General features: G+C 44.7%; 1 protein-coding gene across 1 annotated transcript in view; it reads left to right on the top strand.

The window, feature by feature from the left end:
- Positions 1-23,378, top strand: part of LOC311101878 (serine/threonine-protein kinase SIK2-like) — a 67,668-nt gene extending 44,290 nt beyond the window's left edge. The window contains exons 7-15 of the mRNA XM_084143111.1: positions 7,432-7,640; positions 9,523-9,675; positions 10,049-10,219; positions 13,524-13,755; positions 14,790-15,080; positions 17,780-17,946; positions 19,976-20,086; positions 20,319-20,413; positions 20,507-23,378. Of these exons, the coding sequence (XP_083999237.1) occupies positions 7,432-7,640; positions 9,523-9,675; positions 10,049-10,219; positions 13,524-13,755; positions 14,790-15,080; positions 17,780-17,946; positions 19,976-20,086; positions 20,319-20,413; positions 20,507-21,077 (2,000 nt within the window). The 3' untranslated portion in view covers positions 21,078-23,378. The remainder of the gene's footprint in view (positions 1-7,431; positions 7,641-9,522; positions 9,676-10,048; positions 10,220-13,523; positions 13,756-14,789; positions 15,081-17,779; positions 17,947-19,975; positions 20,087-20,318; positions 20,414-20,506) is intronic.
- Positions 23,379-25,594: the final 2,216 nt, after the last annotated feature.

The following is a 25,594-nucleotide window of genomic DNA, read 5'->3' as shown; positions in this document are numbered from 1 at the left end:
CGTGTAAAGGAAAGAATGAATGGGGCCATGTATCGTGAGATTTTGAGTGAAAACCTCCTTCCATCAGCAAGGGCATTGAAGATTAAATGTGGCTGGATCTTTCAGCATGACAATGATCCCAAACACACCGCCCGGGCAACGAAGGAGTGGCTTCATAAGAAGCATTTCAAAGTCCTGGAGTGGCCTAGCCAGTCTCCAGATCTCAACCCCATAGAAAATCTTTGGAGGGAGTTGAAAGTCTGTGTTGCCCAGCGACAGCCCCAAAACATCACTGCTCTAGAGGAGATCTGCATGGAGGAATGGGCCAAAATACCAGCAACAGTGTGTGAAAACCTTGTGAAGACTTACAGAAAACGTTTGACCTGTGTCATTGCCAACAAAGGGTATATAACAAAGTATTGAGAAACTTTTGTTATTGACCAAATACTTATTTTCCACCATAATTTGCAAATAATTTCATTAAAAATCCTACAATGTGATTTTCAGGATTTTGTTTTCTCATTTTGTCTGTCATAGTTGACGTGTACCTATGATGAAAATTACAGGCCTCATCCTTTTAAGTGGGAGAACTTGCACAATTGGTGGCTGACTAAATACTTTTTTTCCCCACTGTATTGAAGCAACATCTCAAGACATCAGTCAGGAAGTTAAAGCTTGGTCGCAAATGGATCTTCCAAATGGACAATGACCCCAAGCATACTTCCAAAGTTGTGGCAAAATGGCTTAAGGGCAACAATGTGGAGGTATTGGAGTGGCCAACACAAAGCCCTGACCTCAATCCTATAGAAGATTTGTGGGCAGAACTGAAAAAGCGTGTGCGAGCAAGGAGGCCTACAAACCTGACTCAGTTACACCAGGTCTGTCAGGAGGAATGGGCCAAAATTCACCCAATTTATTGTGGGAAGCTTGTGGAAGGCTACCCGACCCATTTGACCCAAGTTACACAATTTAAAGGCAATGCTACCAAATACTAAATGAGTGTATGTAAACGTCTGACCCACTGGGAATGTGATGAAAGAAAGAAAAGCTGAAATAAATCATTCTATCTACTATTAATCTGAAATTTCACATTTTTAAAATAAAGTGGTGATCCTAACTGACCTAAAACAGGGAATTTTTACTAGGATTAAATGTCAGGAATTGTGAAAAACTGAGTTTAAATGTATTTGGCTAAGGTGTATGTAAACTTCTGACTTCAACTGTGTGTGTGTGTGTATATATGTATATATATATATATGTATATATATATATATATATATATATATAATGTATGTGTGTGTGTATATATATATATATATATATATATATATATATATATATATATATATATATATATATATATATATATATATATATATATATATATATATTAGGGCTGTCAAAAATAGCGCGTTAACGACGTTAATTAGTTGTTTGCTGTTAATTACGTCAATTTTTTTAACGCATTTCACGCATGCGCAGTGTGACAAATTATTCAGGTCAGGAAAGTGGTTGGGAGCTAGAGGCGAGATGGAGCAAGGTGAGCAAAGTGGGCCTATTGACGGATTCAAATATAAAAAGAATGATGATGGTACAGTTAACAAGTACAAGGTTATTTGCAAGATTTGTAAGAAGGAGTTTCAATTTCACCGGAGCTGTTCAAGCTTGAAGTACCATGTCAACGCCAAACATGCGTTTGCTGGGCCGTCAGATTCAGCAAGTGGTTTGCGCCAGACCACGCTGAATGTTTGCAGGCAATTAACAAAATCAACCTCAGATAATTTGACCAACACAATAGCAAAATGGATTAGGATTGTAGACCCATTAGCATTGTAGAAGACTCAGGTTTCCTTGATGTTTTGCAAGTGGCGTCTCAAGACTCATTCTATAAGCCACCGTCAAGAGCCACAGCCAAAGACAAATATTATGGTGTGTAGTCTGTTTCAGCTTGATTTAAAACACCATTATTTGGCTGTGTTAATAAACAGACATAATATGAAAATTATGTATCTGTGTCCTGTTATTTATCTTTTGGTATGCATTTCAGAAAAAAAATGGTTAGGATTCAGGTGTAATTGCAAATAGTGATTAATCATGATTAATCCACTGAAAATTCTGATTAATTTGATTAAAAATTTTAATCATTTGACAGCCCTAATATATATATATATATATATATATATATATATATATATATATATATATTATTGATTTATTTATTTTAATAATATATTTTTAAGGGGTTGTCCAAACTTTTGACTGGTAGTGTATGTATACATACATAGTACCAGTCAAAAGTTTGGACACACCTACTCATTCCAGAGGTTTTCTTTATTTTTACTATTTTCTACATTGTAGAATAATAGTGAAGACATCAAAACTATGAAATAACACATATGGAATCATGTAATAACCAAAAAAGTGTTGAACAAATCAAAATATATTATATATTTTAGATTCTTCAAAGCAGCCACCCTTTACCTTGATGACAGCTTTGTACACGCTTGGCATTCTCTCAACCAGCTTCATGAGGAATGCTTTTCTAACTATCTTGAAATAGTTCCCACAAATGCTGCGCACTTGTTGGCAGCTTTTCCTTCACTCTGCGGTCCAACTCATCCCAAACCATCTCAATCGGGTTGAGGTTTGGGGGATTGTGGAGGCCAGGTCATCTGATGACGCACTCCATCACTCTCCTTCCTGGTCAAATGGCCCTTACACAGCCTGGAGGTGTGTTGGGTCATTGTCCTGTTGAAAAACAAATGATAGTCCCACTAAGCGCAAACCAGATGGGATGGCGTATCGCTGCAGAATGCTGTGGTAGCCATGCTGGTTAAGTGTGCCTTGAATTCTAAATAAATCACAGACGGAGTCACCAGCAAAGCCCCCCACACCATCACACCTCCTCCATGCTTCATGGTGGGAACTACACATGCGGAGAGCATCCGTTCACCTACACTGCATCTCACAAAGACACAGGTTGGAACCAAAAATCTCAAATTTGGACTCCAGACCAAAGGACAGATTTCTACCCGTCTATTGTCCATTGCTTGTGTTTCTTGGCTCAAGCAAGTCTCTTCTTCATATTGCTGTCCTTTAGTAGTGGTTTCTTTGCAGCAATTCGACCATGAAGAACTGATTCACGCAGTCTCCTCTGAAAAGTTGATGTTGAGATGTGTCTGTTACTTGAACTCTGTGAAGCACTTATTTGGGCTGCAATTTCTGAGGCTGGTAACTCTAATGAACTTCTCCTCTGCAGCAGAGGTAACTCTGGGTCTTCCTTTCCTGTGGCGGTCCTCATGAGAGCCAGTTTCATCATAGCCCTTGATGGTTTTTGCGTCTGCACTTGAAGAAACGTTGAAAGTTCTTCACATTTTCCGGATTGACTGACCTTTTACGGCCCCCTAACCAATTGTGCTATTATGTGTGTGTGTTTTCGCGTTATTTGTAATTCTATACATAATGTTTCTGTCAGTCTCTTATGACCAAAAGGAGCTTCTGGATATCAGGACAGTGATTACTCACCTCGTATTGGACAAAGATTTTTTCTTCAACAAGTCTGACGCGAAGGATATTCTACAGACACAGGCCCAAATCCCTGTCATTCGCATGAGAAAGAGACTGAGATATTATGGAAGTAGGTTGGGGTGCCTTGTAAGGATCTGACGGCGAGCGAGTTATCTGCCTCTTCCATCAGTCCTATTAGCCAACGTACAATCATTGGAAAACAAAATGGACGACCTACGATCACGGATATCCTGCCAACGGGACATTAAAAACTGTAATATCTTATGTTTCACCGAGTCGTGGCTGAACGACGACATTGATACCATGCAGCTGGCAGGATAAACGCTACATCGGCAGGATAGAACTGCTGACTCCGGTAAGACAAGGGGTGGTGGTCTTTGTATATTTGTAAACAACAGCTGGTGCACTAAATCTAATATTAAGGAAGTCTCAAGGTTTTGAGGTAAAGTATCTCATGATAAGCTGTAGACCACACTATTTACCAAGAGCTTTCATCTATAATTTTCGTAGCTGTCTATTTACCACCACAAACCGATGCTGGCATTAAGACTGCACTCAATGAGCTGTATAAGACCACAAGTAAACAGGAAAACGCTCATCCAGAGGCAGCGCTCCTAGGTGGTAAGGGTAGGTAACAACACATTTGAAACGCTTGTCCTCAACACGGGGACCCCTCAGGGGTGTGTGCTCAGTCCCCTCATGTACTCCCTGTTCACTCATGACTGCATGGCCAGGCACGACTCCAACACCATCATTAAGTTTGCCATTGACACAGCAGTGGTAGGCCTGATCATCGACAACGATGAGACAGCCTATAGGGAGGAGGCCAGAGACCTAGCCGTGTGTGGTGCCAGGATAACAACCTCTCCCTCAACGTGATCAAGACAAAGGAGAGGATTGTGGACTACAGGGGGAAAAAAGAGGACTGAGCACGCCCCCATTCTCATCGACGGGGCTGTAGTGGAACAGGTTGAGAGCTTCAAGTTCCTTGGTGTCCACATGACCAACAAACTATCATCGTCCAAAAACACCAAGATAGTCGTGAAGAGGGCACGACAAAGCCTATTCCCCCTCAGGAGACTGAAAAGATTTGGCATGGGTCCTCAGATCCTCAAAAAGTTCTACAGCTGCACCATCGAGAGCATCCTGACTGGTTGCATCACTGCCTGGTATGGCAACTGCTCGGCCTCCGACCGCAAGGCACTACAGAGGGTAGTCCGTACGGCCCAGTACATCACTGGGGCTAAGCTTCCTGCCATCCAGGACCTCTATACCAGGCGGTGTCAGAGAAAGCCCTAAGAATTGTCAAAGACTCCAGCCACCCTAGTCATAGACTGTTCTTTCTGCTACCGCACGGCAAGCGGTACCGGAGTGCCTAGTCTAGGTCCAAAAGGCTTCTTAACAGCTTCTACCCACAAGCCATAATACTCCTGAACAGCTAATCATGGCTACCCCGACTATTTGCATTGTCCCCCCCACCCCACCACACCTCATCTTTTACGCTGCTGCTACTCTCTTTATTATCTATGCATAGTCACTTGAACTCTACCCACATGTACATATTTCCTCAATTACCTCGACTAACCTGTGCCCCGGCACATTGACTCTCTACTCTCTAACACTTTTTTGGTTACTACATGATTCCGAATGTGTTATTTCATAGTTTTGATGTCATCACTATATTATTCTACAATGTAAAAAATAAAGAAAAACCTTGAATGAGTAGGTGTGTCCAAACTTTTGACTGGTACTGTATGTTCGTTAGCCACATGTGTGACAACTCCACCAGTCCTATTTATGAAATCATTTACTAAGATTCTACTTGTTTTTTGTTACCAAATTATTATTATTATTATTATTATTATTATTATTATTATTTTTATTTTTATTTTTATTTTTATTTTTTATTTTTATTTTTTTAATCAATTAGTATATTTGGGTTTAACCACAATATTTGTTGTATTATTTGTTCTGTCTTTTCTGGTTGATTAAACTGAAATTGCAACCAACTTTCTATGGCTTGTTTTAAGAATAACTATATTTTGGAGATTTCGTAACCACACCATGTCCATTAAATAACATCAAATTGATCAGAAATACAGTGTAGACATTGTAATGTTGTAAATGGCTATTGTAGCTGGAAACGGCTGATTTTTAATGGAATATCTACATAGGCGTACAGAGGCCCATTATCAGCCACCATCAGTTCTGTGTTCCAATGGCACATTGTGTTTGCTATTCCAAGTTTATCATTTTAAAAAGGCCAATTGATCATTAGAAAACCCTTTTGCAATTATGTTAGCACAACTGAAAACTGTTGTGCTGATTTTAAAGAAGCAATAAAACTTGCCTTCTTGAGAATAGTTGAGTATCTGGAGCATCAGCAATTGTGGGTTCGATTACAGGCTCAAAATGGCCAGAAACAAATAACTTTCTTCTGAAACTCGTCAGTCTATTCTTGTTCTGAGAAATGAAGGCTATTCCATGCGAGAAATTGCCAAGAAACTGAAGATCTCGTACAACGCTGTGTACTACTCCCTTCACAGAACAGCGCAAACTGGCTCTAACCAGAATAGAAAGAGGAGTGGGAGGCCCCGGTGCACAACTGAGCAAGATGACAAATACAGGATGCTGACCTTCTAGGCAGAGTTGCAAAGAAAAAGCCATATCTCAGACTGCCCATCTTAATCTTTTATTTTTATTGGCCAGTCTGAGAAATGGCTTTTTCTTTGCAACTCTGCCTAGAAGGTCAGCATCCCGGAGTCCCCTCTTCACTGTTAACGTTGAGACTGTGTTACTTAAGCCCCCTCGCCTGCCTGCAGCCCCCCGGCCCGCTCCGGTCCTGTTCCCTCCTTTTGCTTCAGATGAGAAGAACGTTTCCTCCTACATTTCCTCCCGACAAGTTCTCTGCTACACACACACTGGCACACACACTGTACAGTACAGAGGCTGTCTATAACAAATCAGGCAGCGCTGTACTGGTAGTACACTACTTTGTTTTACCTCCATTACTGTACATTCTTTGACGTCCGTATCAAAGTGGCCCTGGGGTATTTGGTGTAACAGAAATCCGAGATAAAGAAAGCAGGGGGGGGGGACAAAAGAAAATAAGTGTTAACCGTCCGGCCCTGAATATTTCCATGATAGTGTCATGATGTACTCAAGAGAAGTGCTCATTCGGCAGCAGAGCAGTCATCATACATAAGACCATAGATCACAGGATGGAGAGGAGAGATGCAGACAGACTCAGACAGACGCTCGCACACAAACACAAAGAGACAAACACACACACGCACAAAAGATCACAGCCTCAGCCCGGTGGGCAGTAATCCTGTTAAGACCCAGCGGTTGGTGACGTCAAGCTCATTTAGCCGCTACCTGAAGGTTAAGAGGCCTCTCCATCCTCCTCCGAGAGAGAAGGGTGGAGGGGGGAAAAGGAGAGAGAGAGGGATGGAGTTAAGAAGGCAGAGAGAGAGTAAGAATGAGATGGGGATAGAAAGAGAAGAAGCGAGGAAGAGCCCACTGTGCATTCCTGCATGAGATCATCTGTTTTTATTAGCGTGAGTAGTGGAGGCGCTCCTTCACTCCTTCCCTGTGGCCGGCCCTGCTTCAATAGAACCGCTTTGTTCCCCCGACGTAATGTTTCAGCTGGAGCTCTCTCTTCTTATTCTTCCCTCGGAACTCTCGGTACATGGTACACACAGTACACTCAGTACCACTGTCCCGGGCTGCGTGTTGTTGTGTATGGTCTGATGTGTCAGGGGCAAATGTGTACACTCCCCTCTCTGTCATCAGACAGTGTCTCAAGCGAGGGCTCTCTGTTATGGTTCTGAGTACCAAGGGTTGTACATTGATTTTCTTCCCCTTTCTCTCCCTCTCTCTGTCTCCATCTTTATTATTCTTTCTATCCGTTCCCTCTCCCAGACTGCGAGCACCTGATCCGTAGGATGCTGGTGCTGGACCCGTCCAAGCGTCTGTCGGTGGCCCAGATCAAGGAGCACAAGTGGATGGCACTGGACGTGCCGGTGCAGAGGCCCATGCTGTACCAGCAGGAGGGCGACTTGGGCGAGTACAGTGAGCAGGTTCTACGGCTCATGCACAGCCTGGGCATCGACCAACACAAGACAATCGAGGTGAAAGATGACCTAGAGAGATGGCGCCTTGTTCCTTTATATAGGGCCCTGGTCAATACTGGTCTCCCGAGTGGCGCAGTGGTCTAAGGCATTGCATCGCAGTGCTAGCTGTGCCACTAGAGATCCTGGTTCGAATCCAGGCTCTGTCGTAGCCGGCCGCGACGGGAGACCCATGGGACGGCGCGCAATTGGCCCAGCGTCGTCCAGGGTAGGGGAGGGAGTGGCCGGCAGGGATGTAGCTCAGTTGGTAGAGCATGGCGTTTGCAACGCCAGGGTTGTGGGTTCGCTTCACACTGGGGGCCAGTATGAAAAAATAAATAATGTATGCACTCACTAACTGTAAGTCGCTCTGGATAAGAGCGTCTGCTAAATGACTAAAATGTAAATGTAAATACTAGTGCACTGTAAAGGGAATAGGGGTGCCAGTTGGGATGCAGACAATATCTACACTAGCAGGGCCGGCTTTAGCCTTTTGGTGGCCCTAAGCCAGATTTGGTTGGACGGCCCCCTCCCACCTCGTGGCAAAACAACACCATTTTGAGACACAGGCTGAGTTCCTTTTTTGGTCACTTATGTCTGGATCCGGCCCTGTACACTAGCATACTAAAGAGAATAGAGCAATGTGTTGCGCATGGATTCAAAGTAGTGTGCCAGAGTGGATATTGGCTGCATCTCTAATGACACCCTATTATGAGTATTGATGTTAGTACAGCTGTGGTCCTCTGTAGCTCAGTTGGTAGAACATGGCTCTTGCAATGCCAGGATAGTGGGTTCGATTCCCGGGGCCACCTATACCTAAGAAATGTATGCACGCATGAATGTAAGTCACTTTGGGTGACAAATTCCCTCATAGATACTCATCACTCTGGACCCAGACAGTGAAATATTAATGTTTTTTTTTTTTTTACTTGCACGATTGCCCCTATTACTTACATTGATCGTTAGCTAAAGTTTGGAATAATAAAATAATACTAATAATTTATAATCATCCTATTTCACAGATGTAAAAGTGTGAATGTGTGAATGCATGTGTGAATTGGAAATGTTTATTTTACATATCTCAACTTAGTGGGGTCACAGCCAAGGTCAGCCATTATCAACAGCGACCCTGGAGCAATTAGGGTTAAGTGCCTTGCTCAAGCACAAATCAACAGATTTTTTTTACCTTGTCGAACTAGCAACCTTTCGGTTACTGGCCCAACGCACTAACTGCTAGGCTACCTGCCGCCCTACGTGTAGTGGCTGTTTCAAGAAAACCAAACCATGGATTACAGTTTATCCTGGCCCATATATTACATTCAGGGTGCGGAAGCATCTAACATCAAGTTATAAAATACTGAACTATCCCTTTAAAGATGCACTATACAGAAATCGCGCCGCTATTTCCTCGTTGCTAAAATTCTAATAGTTCGCCTTATTTCAGTTTATGTGACAAAACAAGCAAGTATTGTGTAGAGAATCATTGTACCATCTAAGTGGTTCCCAACCTTTTTCGGTTACTGTACCACCAACTTCATTTTGCTCTGTCCGGAGTACCCCTGAAGTACCGCCTCATGTGCATTTTACCAGCAGGCCTATGTTCTCATGAGTCTTCTCAAGGAGCCGCTGTGGATAGGCCAAGTACCCCTGGTTGGGAACCACTGATTTAAACCGCTGTGAAATATCTTTTCCATAACCAAAAATAGTGTATTTTCAGCTGTTTTGAAGCTGGTGTACAAAACTGAATATAAAAGATGCAAAAACTAAACTTAAGAACGGGAAGCTTCTTATACTTGCTTTCAATGAGAATGACAGCTCTATAACTTACGTTTCTATGTGAATTTTGTCGGTCAAAAAGTTACATATTGCAGCTTTAACATGGTTTGTCCCTCCCTGTGTCCAGTCTCTCCAAAACAAGAATTACAACCACTTTGCTGCGATCTACTACCTGCTGGTGGAGCGTCTCAAGGCCCACCGCTGCAGTTTCCCTGTGGAGCAGCGGCTTGACGTACACCAGCGCCGGCCCAGCACCATCGCCGAGCAGACTGTTGTCAAGGTAACCCCCGCTGTCTTCATCACAAAGTAGATCTGTCTGTGTGGTGCATTAGAATGGGTGTCTGTGGTCGTAATAATCAAAGACATTTACATTCACACACCTGGCTGTTCAAAGAACATGTATTCATTCATTAATGAAGCATCTTTTCTCTTCCTTTCACTGCCCTCTCTTTTTTTCTTCTCTCACTCTATCCATTCAACTTCCTTTCTTCCTTTTATTCTCTCTGTTACCTTTCACCCTCTTCCTCTTTCTTTGAATCTCTCTCTATCCACATTCTTTCCTCCTATCTCTTTCTCTCTCTCGTCTCTCTTCTTATCTTCCTCCCTCATTCTCTCTCGCTCTCTCTGTACCCCTCCGTCTATCTCCCCTACAGCCGAGTGAACCGAGCGGTGGCTCCCCCCAGGTGGGTCTCCTGCCCCAGGGGGTGCGGTGTCTCCTACGCTCCCCAGCCCTGCCCCAAGCCTCTGCCGATGCCTTCAACTTCCCACAGTCGCCACTTCTACCTGAGCACAGCTTCGTGGTCGAGGACGTGGCCACTCCTAAAGTAAGTCACGACGCCAAACAACATGTCATCTAAGGTTACGAGCTGTTCTGAACCGAAGCACCCCGGCCTGTAGACACCCACTATGTAGAGTGTTATCCAGATTTCCAGCTGGATAACACTATTGAGTTAGTGGAATTAAGCAAAACAAATTACAAGAATCGATGTTCCTATTGGGACAAACTCAGGGAGTACCTCCCCTGTTTGAAAACGTTTCAAAATGTTTTCTCCAACTGAACATGTCCCCGTGGAGCACTTATTGCAACTGGTGACCCGACAGAGGACCGGTCCTCCCCCCAGGCAACCCCAACCCCGACTGGCCACTGCTGCTGAGTTATCCAAGAGTCAGTCTATTTCGTTTAGTTTAGCCCACTCATCCTGCCTCCTTCCCTCCCCAGGGGGCTCTTTGTTCAAGGCTGTCCCCAACTCCCCACAGCCAAGCGGCGAGAGAAGGGAGCGTTGCCAGTTTGGCACTCAATAGAACAACAACACCAAATCAGCGGAGGAGTGACACAGTCCAGCCGCAGTCCCCACTTACCCCTTTTTATACATTGTGTGGGAACTTCTAGCTAGTTCTGACTGAGTTTGCATCATAAATGGCACGCTACTCCCTATTTAGTAGTGCACTGCTTTTGACCTGGGCCCTGGTCAGTAGTGGTGCACTATAAAGGGAATTTGGTGCCATTATAGTGCACTACCTTTTGAGGCTCTGGTCAAAAGAAGTGCACTATATAGAAAAAGTAGTGCACTATATAGGGAATAGGGTGCCATTTGGGATGCTGCCTGAGTGATGGATGGTGGTGTTTGCGTCACAGTTATGTTATGAAAGAGCTCTGACTCACGTTTCACTGAGGACGGGGATCCACAGTAGAGTACATAAGCTGGGAACATGATGGTGTGTTTGTGTGTTAACCCCGTTCAAATCCCCTGTCCTATTCTGACCTCTCCTGGCCTGCACCTGCTGTTAATGCTACTTGGCTGGCCCCCTTTCTCTCCTCTACATCCCAAATGGCACTCTATTCCCTATATCGTGCACTACTTTTGACCAGGGCCCTATGGGAAACCCTATGGGCCATGGTCAAAAGTAGTGCACTATATAGGGAACCGGGTGCTATTTGGGACACTGTCTGTGCACCCTGCCCTAGACACAGCCTGGTTATCAGAGGGGGAATGGAGGGATGTGTCTTGCCCTGTGAGCAGCTCCCCAGAGGCCTTAAGGCTGAGGCACTGGGCTGGCTGGGTCTAACAGGAACCGCACGGCCAGCTGCCCCTCGCTACTCAGACCCATCCGTCCCCTCTGCTATCTGTCTGTCTGTCACTGGCTGGGGCCACACATCTGACATGACAGCTGCCAGTTCTCTACAGCTCAGGCACAGTCCGAGACCTCTTTCCCCCTCACACGAACAAACACACACACACACACACACAGTAGGAGCACACGTACACTTAGCGTTGGACCATGTGACATCTGCTGTACTCTTGCCCCTGCAGCTCTGGATCCAGACTGTCTCCCTCACTCTCCTCCTCCCGCTCTGCTAAGTGTGTCTTTATCTGTGCCGGACTGTGACCTTTTCTTCCAACCTGGCCAGGCTTTAGCGTTCGACTTCACTCCAACGTCAGCACTCTACGTTGAGCAATCTACCATTCCCCTGCTTGCTTCTGTGTGTTGAACAGCTGCCTTATACGCACAGACCCTATACTATACACAAAAAATAAATGTATGCACGCACGACTGTAAGTCGCTTTGGATAAAAGCGTCTGCTAAATGGCATATTATTATTATTATTATACTAGTTTTATTTTGACCACTTAATTATTTATCACTTTTACAACCTATTATTTTTTTATTTACTGACGAACTATACTTAAAAATGATATATTAACCCTCATAAAAAATGCTGTGTAACCAGCAGACTTGCAAGAGATTATATCAAAGCAACGCTCAAGTGTTATCTCGGTGAGTGAACACAGCGTGGCCCCTCAAGAACAAGGAACTAGCATGATTGCAGCAGCAGGAACACCAGCAGGACACATGACCAGGATGCTGCCTGTTGAGGCCGTTCCCTCTGCCCTCCCTCACTCCTGATGAGCCCCTGCTGGCTCTAGCCACTGTAGGCACTAGGAATGAATCCCAAATGGCAACCTGTTACCTAATTAGGGCACTACCTTTGGTCAAACTAGTGCACTAAATAGGATATAGTGTGCCCTTTTGGATGCACACTAGGCAGTAGGGCATTGTGCAGAAATAGCCTGGTGTGGCCTGGGTTCGAGCAACCAGCCCCTCTCCCTCTCCCTCCCCAGTGCGTTGAGTAACAGGCAGCATTCCTGGCCTAGCACGCTTCAGGAGACTGGGATCAGGAATTGTACAAAGCAGCTCTGACTGGAGGAGCCCAGGGTTCTGGTTTCCCCGGCAACTCATCCAGATGATCCGTGTCAGCAAGGGGTGTGTGAGAGAGACAGTGTGTGTGCGTGCGAGAGAGATTTCTGTCGGAGGGAGACATTTGTGTGTGAGAGAGACACTGTGAGCGAGATACGTGTGTGTGTGCTTGATGAGCGAGCCTGATTGTGTCTCAGTGTGCCTGTGTCTGTGGGAGAGTCTCTCGCTGCGCTTTCGGCCAAAGCACACTTCCTGTGCATGCATACCAGACTTCCTCCCCTCTCCCCTCTTAGTGTCTGAGCAACGGGGGGAAAAGAGAGGGAGAGCGAGAAATGGCAGACACATTTTGTTTACCCATCCAGTCCCCAAACCTTGCAGTAGATTGTATGTTTCTGTAGGTCCAGAGCTGTCCACTCCAATAACACAAGTAAAGAGGACCCTCTGGATGTGTACATTAGGGGGAAGCTGCCTGGTCATGAATTAACCGAGAGAGGAGCCATGTCCTGATGAATGGTTTCACCCTCTTAGGCAGTGTGTGTGTGACAGAGAAGGAGGTCCCATTCAGAGTCTCAAGCTGCCCCGTAGAAATGTAGGAATGGAGCTAAATGGGGAGACCAAAGTGTAATGGAGGTGTTTAGGTGAGACCCTCTCACATGATGAGTAACTTTGCCTGTGTGCTGGAAACTCGCGTTAGCTCCCCAGAGATAATGCCCTGAGAGTCTGGGTTGGTAACCCAGTTTGATCCCCAACTCTATAGCGAGTTCCCAGGGACTATGGATGAAAATGAGCTATTTTGCTAACAGCTGGCACTTGAGCATTGATGTGGAAAGGGCAATAATGATTAATGTACACTGTCCCTGTGAAATACATTTCATAAATGGATTGCTCCAGCAAGCAACTCACCGTGCCTCTCCCTGTCTTTGCCTTTAGGTCAATGGCTGCATGCTGGACCCCCTGCCTCCCACAGTGCTGCGCAAGTCCAGCGTGTCGTCACCCAGTAACATGATGGAGACGTCTATCGACGAGGGTATAGAGACTGAGGAACCCGACGCCGAGGACGACCCCGCCCACCTCTTCTCCGCCTTCCAGACGGCCCGCTTCGGCCAGCGCCGACACACCCTGTCCGAGGTCACTAACCAGCTGGGCCCCGTCATCAACCAAGGTCAGAACTGAACCAAGGCTCTGGGACATTAGAGAATCATATAGGTCATTGCCTAGATAGAGGACATAGGGCTGTGTTCATACGATGGGTTGTTGATCTGCTAAGCCAGCAAGTATTGCGTTTGTGAATGGTGAAAATGTGCGCTTCCAGTGCAAATTGTTATTTTAAAGGCACCACATTTATTGATGGATGGATGAATGAGTGGATTGACTGGTATTTATTTATTATATCTATCTGAGGCCAGAGGGGTGCACTACAAAGCAGGATCAACGAGTTAGCCAGCTAACTTTGATAAAAAACAGAAATAACTATTGATTTTCTGGTTAATTTAAGAAAGATGAACTTAATGTGTTTTGGTTGTTGAGGCAATTAGACCATGCCCATTTCATACTTATTTTCTTAAAAAATAAATAGTTATTTCAGAATATTCTGGGAAGTTAACTGGCAAAGTCATTGATCTTGCTTTGTAGTATACCCCTCGGGAATCTTTCCTGACCAGCGACCTTACCCGGAAAACGTGCTGTGATGATTATGGAATTTGGAGTATCAATTAATTTTCATGCAAATGGCCACTGTTATATTCATAATTGTCTTTTATTTTTGTATTTATTTTTTTAGCTTGTAATGCATCTTACTGCATATTTGAAAATTAGCTATCACATACCTAATGAATACAACACAGCTTTAGTGACACCCTTGTCTATTGGTTTTTACAGCTTTGAACTTTTGGATCTCCTCCCGACCATGCCGTTCTGCTTGTAAAAAAGTATTGCTAACGTTACCCACTTCATGTAAAAATGAACAAATCCTATTGGGTAAACTATATCTACTTGAATATAAAGTTGAATCCCCTCTTATCATAACGTGTATGAAAACGATTATGACAACAACAAAAATAGGTTTTTGTTCACGGTTATATGATAATTGTGCCAGCCCTACCCAGAAAAACCTGTGACCCTAATTATAACAATATCCAATCCACCAGTAGTACTGTCAATGAACCCTTGCTTTCCTGTATTGCTGTGAACCAAAAGGTAAACTGTTAACCATGGGCCACAACCCATCCCTGGGCAGCGTGGACTCTGACATGGGCTACGACATGGGCTCCTTGCACAGTGACCTGGGTCTGCTGGAGGATGCCCCCTCTCTCAGCGAGGTGGTCCTGGCCAACACCCACAACTCGGGGCCCCACATGACCCAGGGCCCCTTCATGAGCCAGCGGCCCACCATGCAGGCCCTGAGCTCCCAGAGGAGGGAGGCCCACAACCGTTCGCCCATCAGCTTCAGGGAGGGCCGCCGCGCCTCCGACACCTCCCTCACACAAGGTGAGATCCACTGGTTGTCTCTTTCTCGATCTTTACCCGTCTCTTTCTCCGTCTCGATCTTCATGTCTTTTTCACTCCTTCTTTCCCTCAACATTTCTCCACCTCTCTCTCTGTTGTCAGCCTGCGTCTCATAAGACAACTGGTGTGACTCTGCTCCAAAGTAGTGCACTATATACCAGGGAATAGGGTGTAATTTGCTAAATGAAAAATACAATTGACATCAGGTCTCCACCTGAGCATCTTCTCCTCCCTCAACCCCTGAACATTAGGACCCTGAGAGACGCCATCATCAAGGTCTCGGTCTCTAATCATCGCACAGACGACTCAAGACCCCTGTGAACCGCAGCTCATTCACACCCCTGCGCACACACATTTTCAAGCTGAAATTGGCTCTCATTCGCTTTATTTTCTTCTCTTTCACCCACCCCCTCTGTCTTTCGCTCTCTCTCTCACTCTGATGATTCATTTTGTGAATCAGACTGCGCTTTGAAGGTTTGGCCCACATAGCTTTGTTTAATGTTTCATCCCGTAGCAGCAGCAGAAGCACCCTGGAAAGTAACTTAATTAATAGAGAGCTTAAAATGTATACAGTGAGAGGAAAAAAGTATTTGATCCCCTGCTGATTTTGTACGTTTGCCCACTGACAAAGACCTGATCAGTCTAATTTTAATGGTAGGTTTATTTGAACAGTGAGAGACAGAATAACAACAACAAAATCCAGAAAAACGCATGTCAAAAATGTTATAAATTGATTTGCATTTTAATGAGGGAAATAAGTATTTGACCCACTCTCAATCAGAAAGATTTCTGGCTCCCAGGTGTCTTTTATACAGGTAAAGAGCTGAGATTAGGAGCACACTCTTAAAGGGAGTGCTCCTAATCTCAGTTTGTTACCTGTATAAAAGACACCTGTCCACAGAAGCAATCAATCAATCAGATTCCAAACTCTCCACCATGGCCAAGACCAAAGAGCTCTCCAAGGATGTCAGGAACAAGATTGTAGACCTACACAAGGCTGGAATGGGCTACAAGACCATCGCCAAGCAGCTTGGTGAGAAGGTGACAACAGATGGTGCGATTATTCGCAAATGGAAGAAACACAAAATAACTGTCAATCTCCCTCGGCCTGGGGCTCCATGCAAGATCTCACCTCGTGGAGTTGCAATGATCATGAGAACGGTGAGGAATCAGCCCAGAACTACACGGGAGGATCTTGTCAATGATCTCAAGGCAGCTGGGACCATAGTCACCAAGAAAACAATTGGTAACACACTACGCCGTGAAGGACTGAAATCCTGCAGCGCCCACAAGGTCCCCCTGCTCAAGAAAGCACATATACAGGCCCATCTGAAGTTTGCCAATGAACATCTGAATGATTCATAGGAGAACTGTGTGAAAGTGTTGTGGTCAGATGAGACCAAAATCGAGCTCTTTGGCATCAACTCAACTCGCCGTGTTTGGAGGAGGAGGAATGCTGCCTATGACCCCAAGAACACCATCCCCACCGTCAAACATGGAGGTGGAAACATTATGCTTTGGGGGTGTTTTTCTGCTAAGGGGACATGACAACTTCCCTGCATCAAAGGGACGATGGACGGGGCCATGTACTGTCAAATCTTGGGTGAGAACCTCCTTCCCTCAGCCAGGGCATTGAAAATGGGTCGTGGATGGGTATTCCAGCATGACAATGACCCAAAACACACAGCCAAGGCAACAAATGAGTGGCTCAAGAAGAAGCACATTCAGGTCCTGGAGTGGCCTAGCCAGTCTCCAGACCTTAATCCCATAGAAAATCTGTGGAGGGAGCTGAAGGTTCGAGTTGCCAAACGTCAGCCTCGAAACCTTAATGACTTGGAGAAGATCTGCAAAGAGGAGTGGAACAAAATCCCTCCTGAGATGTGTGCAAACCTGGTGGCCAACTACAAGAAACGTCTGACCTCTGTGATTGCCAACAAGGGTTTTGCCACCAAGTACTAAGTCATGTTTTGCAGAGGGGTCAAATACCTATTTCCCTCATTAAAATGCAAATCAATTTATAACATTTTTGACATGCATTTTTCTGGATTTTGTTGTTGTTATTCTGTCTCTCACTGTTCAAATAAACCTACCATTACAATTATAGACAGATCATTTCTTTGTCAGTGGGCAAACGTACAAAATCAGCAGGATATCAAATACTTTTTTCCCCTCACCGTATATAGGAGATGTGTGTGTGTTGTTTTTTTTCCCCCCAGCTGCCTCTTCAGTCTGCGCACACACACACACACACAGCAGGAGCTAAGAGTCACCAGAGCCCCAGTTCTTTCACTGACGTTTCAAACAGCCATTAGAATCAGCAGCTGGGTTCTTCGTGCAGCTGCAAGGGGGAGACATGGAGAAGCTTCTCAAATCTTTATATAGCCTTATCATTAGGATGAGTCAGGTCCCGTGGTTCACGCCGTCAGGAACAGTCACCCAGCCTTTTAGGAGCCGGAGATAGGTTTTTATTACAACCACCATTACACACGCACACACGCACACACACACACACAAAATGTTACCACCCACACACACACTTATGACGTACATACTCTCTCCCTGCAGGCGGTGGAGGAGGTAGGCTAGAAGTGATAGCTATGTAATTTCAGTCGGATAGATGCAAGGGAACCGGGTTCTAACGATTCGTTTGGATGCTAAAACCCCTGACTCTATGTTGTCAGGTCTGGTTGCGTTCCGGCAGCATCTCCAGAACCTGGCGCGGACCAAAGGCATCCTGGAGCTGAACAAACAGATGTACGAGCAGATGGGCTCCGGGGAGGACCCGTCCTCCATGAGGACCGTGGGGCCCCATGCAAACCTGCAGAACCTGCTGGACCCCATGCTGCAGGTCAGTACTGGTTCCACAGTGTCAGGAGAGGATCAGGCAGACAGGCAGACAGACAGACCGAAAGCGAGAGACCCCACCCAGCAGCACATCTCCTGACCTCACCAGCGATTCATTAGCCAGCCAGCCGGTGAATCACAGACAAGGCTGGTTATATAATGGTCCGTCGGGACGAAGAGGCAGCCAATTGTCTCCTTGTTGACTGTCAGTCAGCCCCTGGTGCTGCACAGAGTGAATGCAGTCATTGTTGAGGTAATACTGCTGCCCATAGTAATGGGTGCCCATAAAAATAGGGAGAGAGAGAGAGTGTGTGAAAGAGGGAGAGAGAGTGAGGTTAGAGGGAGAGTGTGTGTGTGCGTGCCTGTGAGAGAGAAAAGCAATAGAGTTATCTTAGAAGTAACTGTGTGACTGCATCCAGCTCCCTTGCCCTAGAACAGTGCGTCCTGTGGTTGCTGCGTGTCAACACAAGGCCTGTGTGTGTGGTTGGTTGGTTGGTTGTGGTGGTACATACAGAGGCTTAGTCTGCGACCCAAATGGCACCCTAGTCACTATTTAGTGCACTACTTTTGACCAGGGCTCTGGGCAAAAATAGTGCACTATATAGGGATTTGGAATAGGTGCCATTTGGGACAAAGCCCTGGTGGTCTAAGTGCTGATTGGCAGCATGCCTGTCTGTCCACAAGGTCTCTATAGTTGTTTACCATACAATCACTATTCACAGTCAGCAACAATACTACAACAACAACAACAACAACAGCAACACACTGGACCTGTATACAAGAGTGGCAATGAGTTCATTACTCAGTGGAGCTGTGTGAGTGTGTGTTTTCGTGTGTGTGCGCCTCCGCGTCAGGGTTTCTGTTAGGAAAATGTAGCGGCGGACAACGTGACCGGGAAGATTTTAATTTACCGGCCATTTGAGAAATGTACCAGACCCATATGCATTGAGTACGTAACCCATTAGGGCATCCACCCACGGTGCTCAGAATGACAGAAATCCAGTTTATATTATGATAATTAATCTTAACAGAACTCCTGTAATGAAGCAGCCAATAAAACGTCAATTTCAAACATTTGGCCAAATAAAGTTTGCGGGTAAACACCATTCTAAACAGCGCACCTGATGCGAGCGGTTCCATATGTGACGGTGATGAAAATCTTAGAATGAGGGGGAATCTAAAGATGAAACAACTAGGATGTGTTGCTAATATGACTAGGATTGTGCCTTTGGCTTCTGGACAAATAAATAAAGTTGATATGAAAACCGGTAGAACAGGAGAGAAATGCTGGTTTCAATGGCATATGAGGAAGTCTTTATAAAATAATTGCCTCCACGTTTCTATGGTCAGATTTTGCCTAGTCTACTTTGAAGCAAAGTAAGACATACCTCATAATATGACGTAAAACATCCAGGTTTCAAACAATGAAGTATATGTTTTCAAAATGCTTACGACCTCCAGTTCACATTGCAAAGTGGTGGTTGATGCGCTGATAGCCTGCCTACTGTTGCCTGCACTTGAATGGGGAATTGGAGGCGCGCTTCAATTACCAGGTGAGAAATAAAAATAGTAGCTCTTTTTAATCATGCCGATCAAAACTGTTTTTAACAAGCGATTGCATTTAGAATTGTCGTGCAATGACTGGGCTTTATAAAAGCATGTTTCACTCCAGCAGTAACGAGCTTGAGAAACCGCAGCAGCTCTGCCGTTGTCTGACAAGGGACATTCTGCTCAAAATAGCCTGTGTATACTATGCTTGTGTGATAAATATAATGACTAACGAAAAAACACACGCCCAATTTAATTCCCCTAAATGTAGCTACATTTACCTACAGACCGATAAGCATGACGGTCAAATGTATTTCCATTGACTGATATTTCCATTCATGAATAAAAAGCATCATTTTGCAACGGGATTGTTATTTTCGCCCGGTAAATTTGGCCGCTGACAATTTTATCTGCTTTTCGTCTGTAACCCAGTGAGATTGTGAGTGTAACCTCTGAATGCTTCTGTGTGTGTTGTGTGTTTTCAGGGGGAGGCATCCAAGCACGAGGATAACTTGGCTTTATACCATGGTGGCGCCCAACCTCTACTGTCCCGAAGACAGAGCCTGGAGACACAATATCTCGCACACAGACTACAGGTACTAATACACCACTCAATCTGTTTTATACTGTATGTATATAAATATTTATTAAAGGAGTAATCAATTACAATAAAACAATGACTAATAATATGTTGTTAGTTTGTATGCATTACTGTAAGATTGTATCTAAATTTCATTGTCATTTTATACCTATCAATGTTTCTGGATGGCACATTTGAGACAGATATAGTTATTCAATCCCTCAAATTCCCCTCTCTGTCCCTTACAGAAAGCTACTGTTATGGCTAATGTGAGTCCTGCTAGCTGCCAGCTCTTCTGTAAGGAGAATCCTCGGAGTCTAGAGCAACAGCTACAGGAGCATAGGTACATTATTAGACTATTCACACTTATCAAACGGATCCCATCGTCATCTTATTTTCCTGCTTGTCGCTATAACCTATATCGCTATATCTTCAGGTTGCACCAGAAGAGGATGTACCTCCAGAAGCAGACCCACCTCCAAACCTACTTCAACCAGATGCAGATAGTGGAGGGTTCCTTTCCAGGGGACCCAGGGGCCCCTCCACAGCAGCAGGGGGCCATGGCCGGGGCCCACCAGCAACAGGGCAGCTCCCAGGCCTCCCCTACCTACACCCAGGCCCTCAGCCCCCTCATGGAGCCTAGCGCCAACCTGGTCTACGACCCATACCTGGCCCAACACTACCCCCACCCTCACTCCCACCTCAGCCCAATACTCATGCACCCCAGCCTGGCCGGCCAGCTGCAGAACCAGCACCCCGAGGCCCTGGGATACAGCTACCAGCTGTGTGACCAGCAGGGCCAGTTCCACTCCCCCCAAGAGGCACTTTATCCAGAGCAATACGAGTTCCCCCTGGACCCCGGGCAGCCACACCCGCCTGGCCCAGGAGAGGCCCCTGTGGCTGGCTACGAGGGGCTGGCGCTCCCCGCCGAGCTCCAGGACTCCTTTCTGGACAGCGAGATGATGGAGACTGTAGACTCGCAGCACGGCTTCGTACTGGTGAACTGAAGCCGGTAGAACTGTGGGGAGAAAGCAGCATTACCGACAGTTGAAAACCTACACAGCATTATGTCGTAGATGTGATGGAGTGGAGTTGGGGGTCAAGGTACAGGGGAAAGGGAAAGTGTTTTTTTGTATCAATGAATACTATTTTTTTGTTGTGGTGAACCAACCTCAGAACCTTTTCTACCAAAATCCTCCCTATCTCCCTTCTTCCTACTCCTCTGTTTCCATCAGCCCTATGCTAGGACCCAGACCTGGTGGCTGCCTGGTTGATGAGGGCGTGCCAGCATGGCTGGCTGGCTGGGTATATGTGGATGGATGGATGTTGCTATGATGGGGGTGTCACGTGTGAAGTGATATCGCTCCACAGGAACACAATTGCCTCAAAGCTGACTGCAGCCGCAGCGGCCTTGTCGAGAAGAAGAGCTGGACGATGCAAGAAGACTTAGCACAGTTTGGTCATTTTTGGAAGACGTGGACAACGGAACTTGGCTTACCGAAAGCACAATCCAAAAGACAACAATGCTATTTTGTATTGAAATAGGACAAGAACTCTCAAAAACACGTTGTGTGTTTGACGTAGTAAAACAAAAAATGAACAAGAGACAAAGTAATGAATTAATGCGCACTTGATAAGTGCAGTGTTCGTCAATATTTTATCGTGGCAATATTGAAGCAATATATCCATCTGGGACTGGGTAGCCACACAGGCTCCTTCCTCACCAGAAAGTCGTACTTTTTTCGGGAGAATTCCAGTATGATGACTCACAGCCAACATATCCACAGTGACAGCTCATCACACGTAGACCGTGATGATGTAATCGGGAGATAATCCCCCCACCAATCCCATCGCAGCAGATAAAAGGGAAGACAAAAACAGTACTCTAATCAATATTTAATGAAGAGAAACATGATTTGTGTTCACGTTCCTTTTAAATTGGGTAGTTATTTCCAACATTCTACACAAATCAGTTTGTGAGGCCCTTTGCTTCACTAGGAGCTAAAAGGAATAAGTCAAGTTAAGTCCAATCAAATCAGTTTGCTGCACTAGTGTTGAGTTAGGTGAGGGTTTTATCTCCAGATTGTGTCCTTATACCTCCTGTGGTATACAGCTGATGTGGGCCTACAGTGTTGATATATAAAATGTCTAATCATGATTCTGTGGTGGAAAAGCCCTAAATACCTACTGGGTTTCTGAAGGAATGTGTTTCTCTAACCTAAAGGTTACAGTAAAACAACAACAACGTAAGAACAGAACGTTAGTCACCCGACACTGGATTAATTGAGTCAAGTTTCACCATGGCTCTCTTACAACAAGCTTAGAATGAACACTTCACTTTTGAATCTACTTGAAGCGTACAGATCTCTGACGAAGACATAAAACTCTACTTTTCATTAACTAGGAGGAAAAACAGAAGTGGTCGAGGTCAGAGGCAAAGGCTGCTTCTCAAATGGCACCCTATTCACTACATAGTACACTACTTTTGAGCAGAGCCCTATTGGCCCTGTCAAAATAGTGTACTATGTAGGTAATAGGCTGCCATTTGAGACACTGCCATAGACTAGACTACAGGAGTGTCTGTGGAAGTTGAATTACTGGAGCACTTTTACGAGGTAAAAAGGAAATGTAGCGAGAGCGAGGTGGTGATGGTGTTTAGCCTAGTCTGCTGCTTCCCCTGGAGACTAAAACAAAAGCGAGGGACCCATTCGCTCTCTTTTATCCCAATAAATGGACACAAAACATTTGGTTCTTTTCAAAGAAAGACCAGAGAATAACACTATTGGTTGGACATTGTGCTTTGTACAAATTAGGGGTTTAGAGACTCTTGAATGCCCTCAAGATGCAACAAATATTGTGTTGAGCGTGAATAGTGTTCAGTGTGCCTTTTTTACTTTTAGCGTTTATTTCTGGTTTTAATTCTGTTGTGTTTTTATTTTGGGGTATCCTTTCCGGAAATAAGTAGACCCAGGTTTTACAAAGGTACAAAACCAAAGTCCCCTCAGAAGTTTCCCTGTCCAACCACTCCATGTGGAGTTAGGAGCTTCTTGGTTTTAGCTTCTTGACAGTGCTTTTTTGGTCCATCAGTATATGCCATTTAAAAAGTATTATAGCAATATTTCTAAGTAATAGCAGAAGATATAATGAACATAATGAAGATTAGTAGTGGATGTGTTTCAGTATCATAATTGCACCTCCTGCTGACAAACACCTGTCTTTAGAAAATCCAATTTTATATTTACCTTCATTGATGTTGACCACACATAAGCTAACTTGCTGTTGAGATTAAAAAGGTTTATTGAACAACTTGTGTATGAGTATTTCTTGATCTACTTTTTTTCAAATAATCTGACTACATACTCTTGTGTTGAATCCAATGATGAATATATTTACACTACCGGTCAAAAGTTTGTTTTGGGCTTAGTGGGACTATCATTTGTTTTTCAACAGGACAATGACCCAACACACCTCCAGGCTGTGTAAGGGCTATTTTACCAAGATGGAGAGTGATGGAGTGCTGTATCAGATGACCTGGCCTCCACAATCCCCCAACCTCAACCAAATTGAGATGGTTTGGGATGAGTTGGACCACAGAGTGAAGGAAAAGCAGCCAACAAGTGCTCAGCATATGTGGGAACTCCTTCAAGACTGTTGGAAAAGCATTCCAGGTGAAGCTGGTTGAGAGAATGCCAAGAGTGTGCAAAGCTGTCAAGGCAAAAGGTGGCTATTTGAAGTATCTCAAATGTAAAATATATTTTTGATTTGTTTAACACTTTTTGGGTTACTACATGATTCCATATGTGTTATTTCATAGTTTTGATGTCTTCACTATTATTCTACAATGTAGAAAATAGTACAAATAAAGAAAAACCCTTGAATGAGTAGGTGTTCTTAAACCTTTGACTGGTAGTGTATGTCCATGGTTGAATTATATTCACTGTCATTCCCCAAAACACAGCTCACTATTTGAGATTCCATTACAACAGCCTAAATAGGGACATCAGCGGATCTTCTATTGTACCAGTATAACGTGTGTAGGCGTAAAGTAATGACCTGGAAGGATGAATCACACGTAGCCCTTTATGATAAACAGTTGAGTCACACAGTACATGAGCCTGAAATCATTTCAGCTAAAATATCCAAGGTCTCACAAAGGCCATTGTCAGTTATTATTAGCATTTTATTACCCAAACTCTGTTCAACATCCAATTTGATTGGTAATGTGGCATGAGTTTTGTAAAGACACTCAAACGGATGGATATTTGGCATCATTACTGTGTTGATAAATATGTTCAGGGTTCTTATTAACACCATTGACTCAGTCCTAGTTATGTGAGTAATGAATGGCTTAATTGGACAAGAGTTAATGGTCTAAACTTATGGAGTGAAATGTCCGCCCTCACAAGCACGGTACCTTTGTCATCACTAGATGTGGAGTAAATCAGGGCCTATAGACATAAAGCTGCTGATCTAGGATCAGGTCCCCCTGTCCATATAATATTAATATGATCTAAAAGGCCAAACTGATCCTGGACCAGCACTCTTACTCAGATGTTTTATGAATATGGCCCAGGAATGGGTGTGAATAGATACAGCATCTCAGACTGTGGGAAATGTTCCACTTTTCCAAAGGCCTCTACATGACTGTGTAGCCTACATCCCTCTTGGTTCTCTTGTCTGGAATTACATCAGGATCCCCTACAGGAGATCTACTTATAACTAGACCAGTTCCCGTTTGTCAACACAAACACGGCCAACAAACAAGCAGCATTGCTTCGGAGGGTATTTGATTAGTTCAAGCATTGCTCCCATTTCTCAGCAGATGCCCTTGCTGTTCTTTATCTGGGTGTGGATGAGCAAATGATGCTCCTCGGCAGCTGAACTGAGTGAATCCAGAGATGCCATGTCCTCCCATTAGTGCACTGCCCCCCCATTGCTGCATTGCCCTCCTATTGCTCCACTCAACTCTACTGTAGCCTATACATACCAGGACAGTAGAGAGAGCCCGCCGAGCCATGACTAGAGAGCAGTTGAAAAGTGACCGGTTCTGAGGACCTCCCCATAAGTGGATAATGAGATCACTTGGCTTTCAGCCTAGCTGTCTCTTTGTCCCCAGTACAGATTTCCATACAACTTGTTAATCCAATCAGGCCTGTAATCCCATTTAGACTAGTTACAGCTTCAGGTAACTGCCAAAATAATGGAAACATCAACATAGTGTCTTAATAGGCCGTTGAGCCATCACGAGCCAGAACAGCTTCAATGCACCTTGGCATAGATTCTACAAGTGTCTGGAACTCTATTGGGGGGATGTGACACAATTTTTCCACGAGAAATTCCATAATTTGGTGTTTTGTTGATGGTGGTGGAAAACACTGCCTCAGGCACCGCTCCAGCATCTCGCGTAAGTGTTCAGTTGGGTTGAGATCTGGTGACTGAAACAGCCATGGCATATGGTTTAAATTGTTTTTATGCTCATCAAACCATTCAGTGACCACTCGTGCCCTGTGGATGGGGGCATTGT

The sequence above is a fragment of the Coregonus lavaretus genome, assembly GCF_964263955.1.
Source record: "Coregonus lavaretus genome assembly, chromosome: 26".
Lineage (NCBI taxonomy): Eukaryota > Metazoa > Chordata > Actinopteri > Salmoniformes > Salmonidae > Coregonus > Coregonus lavaretus.
This window is presented reverse-complemented; position numbering and strand designations above follow the sequence as displayed.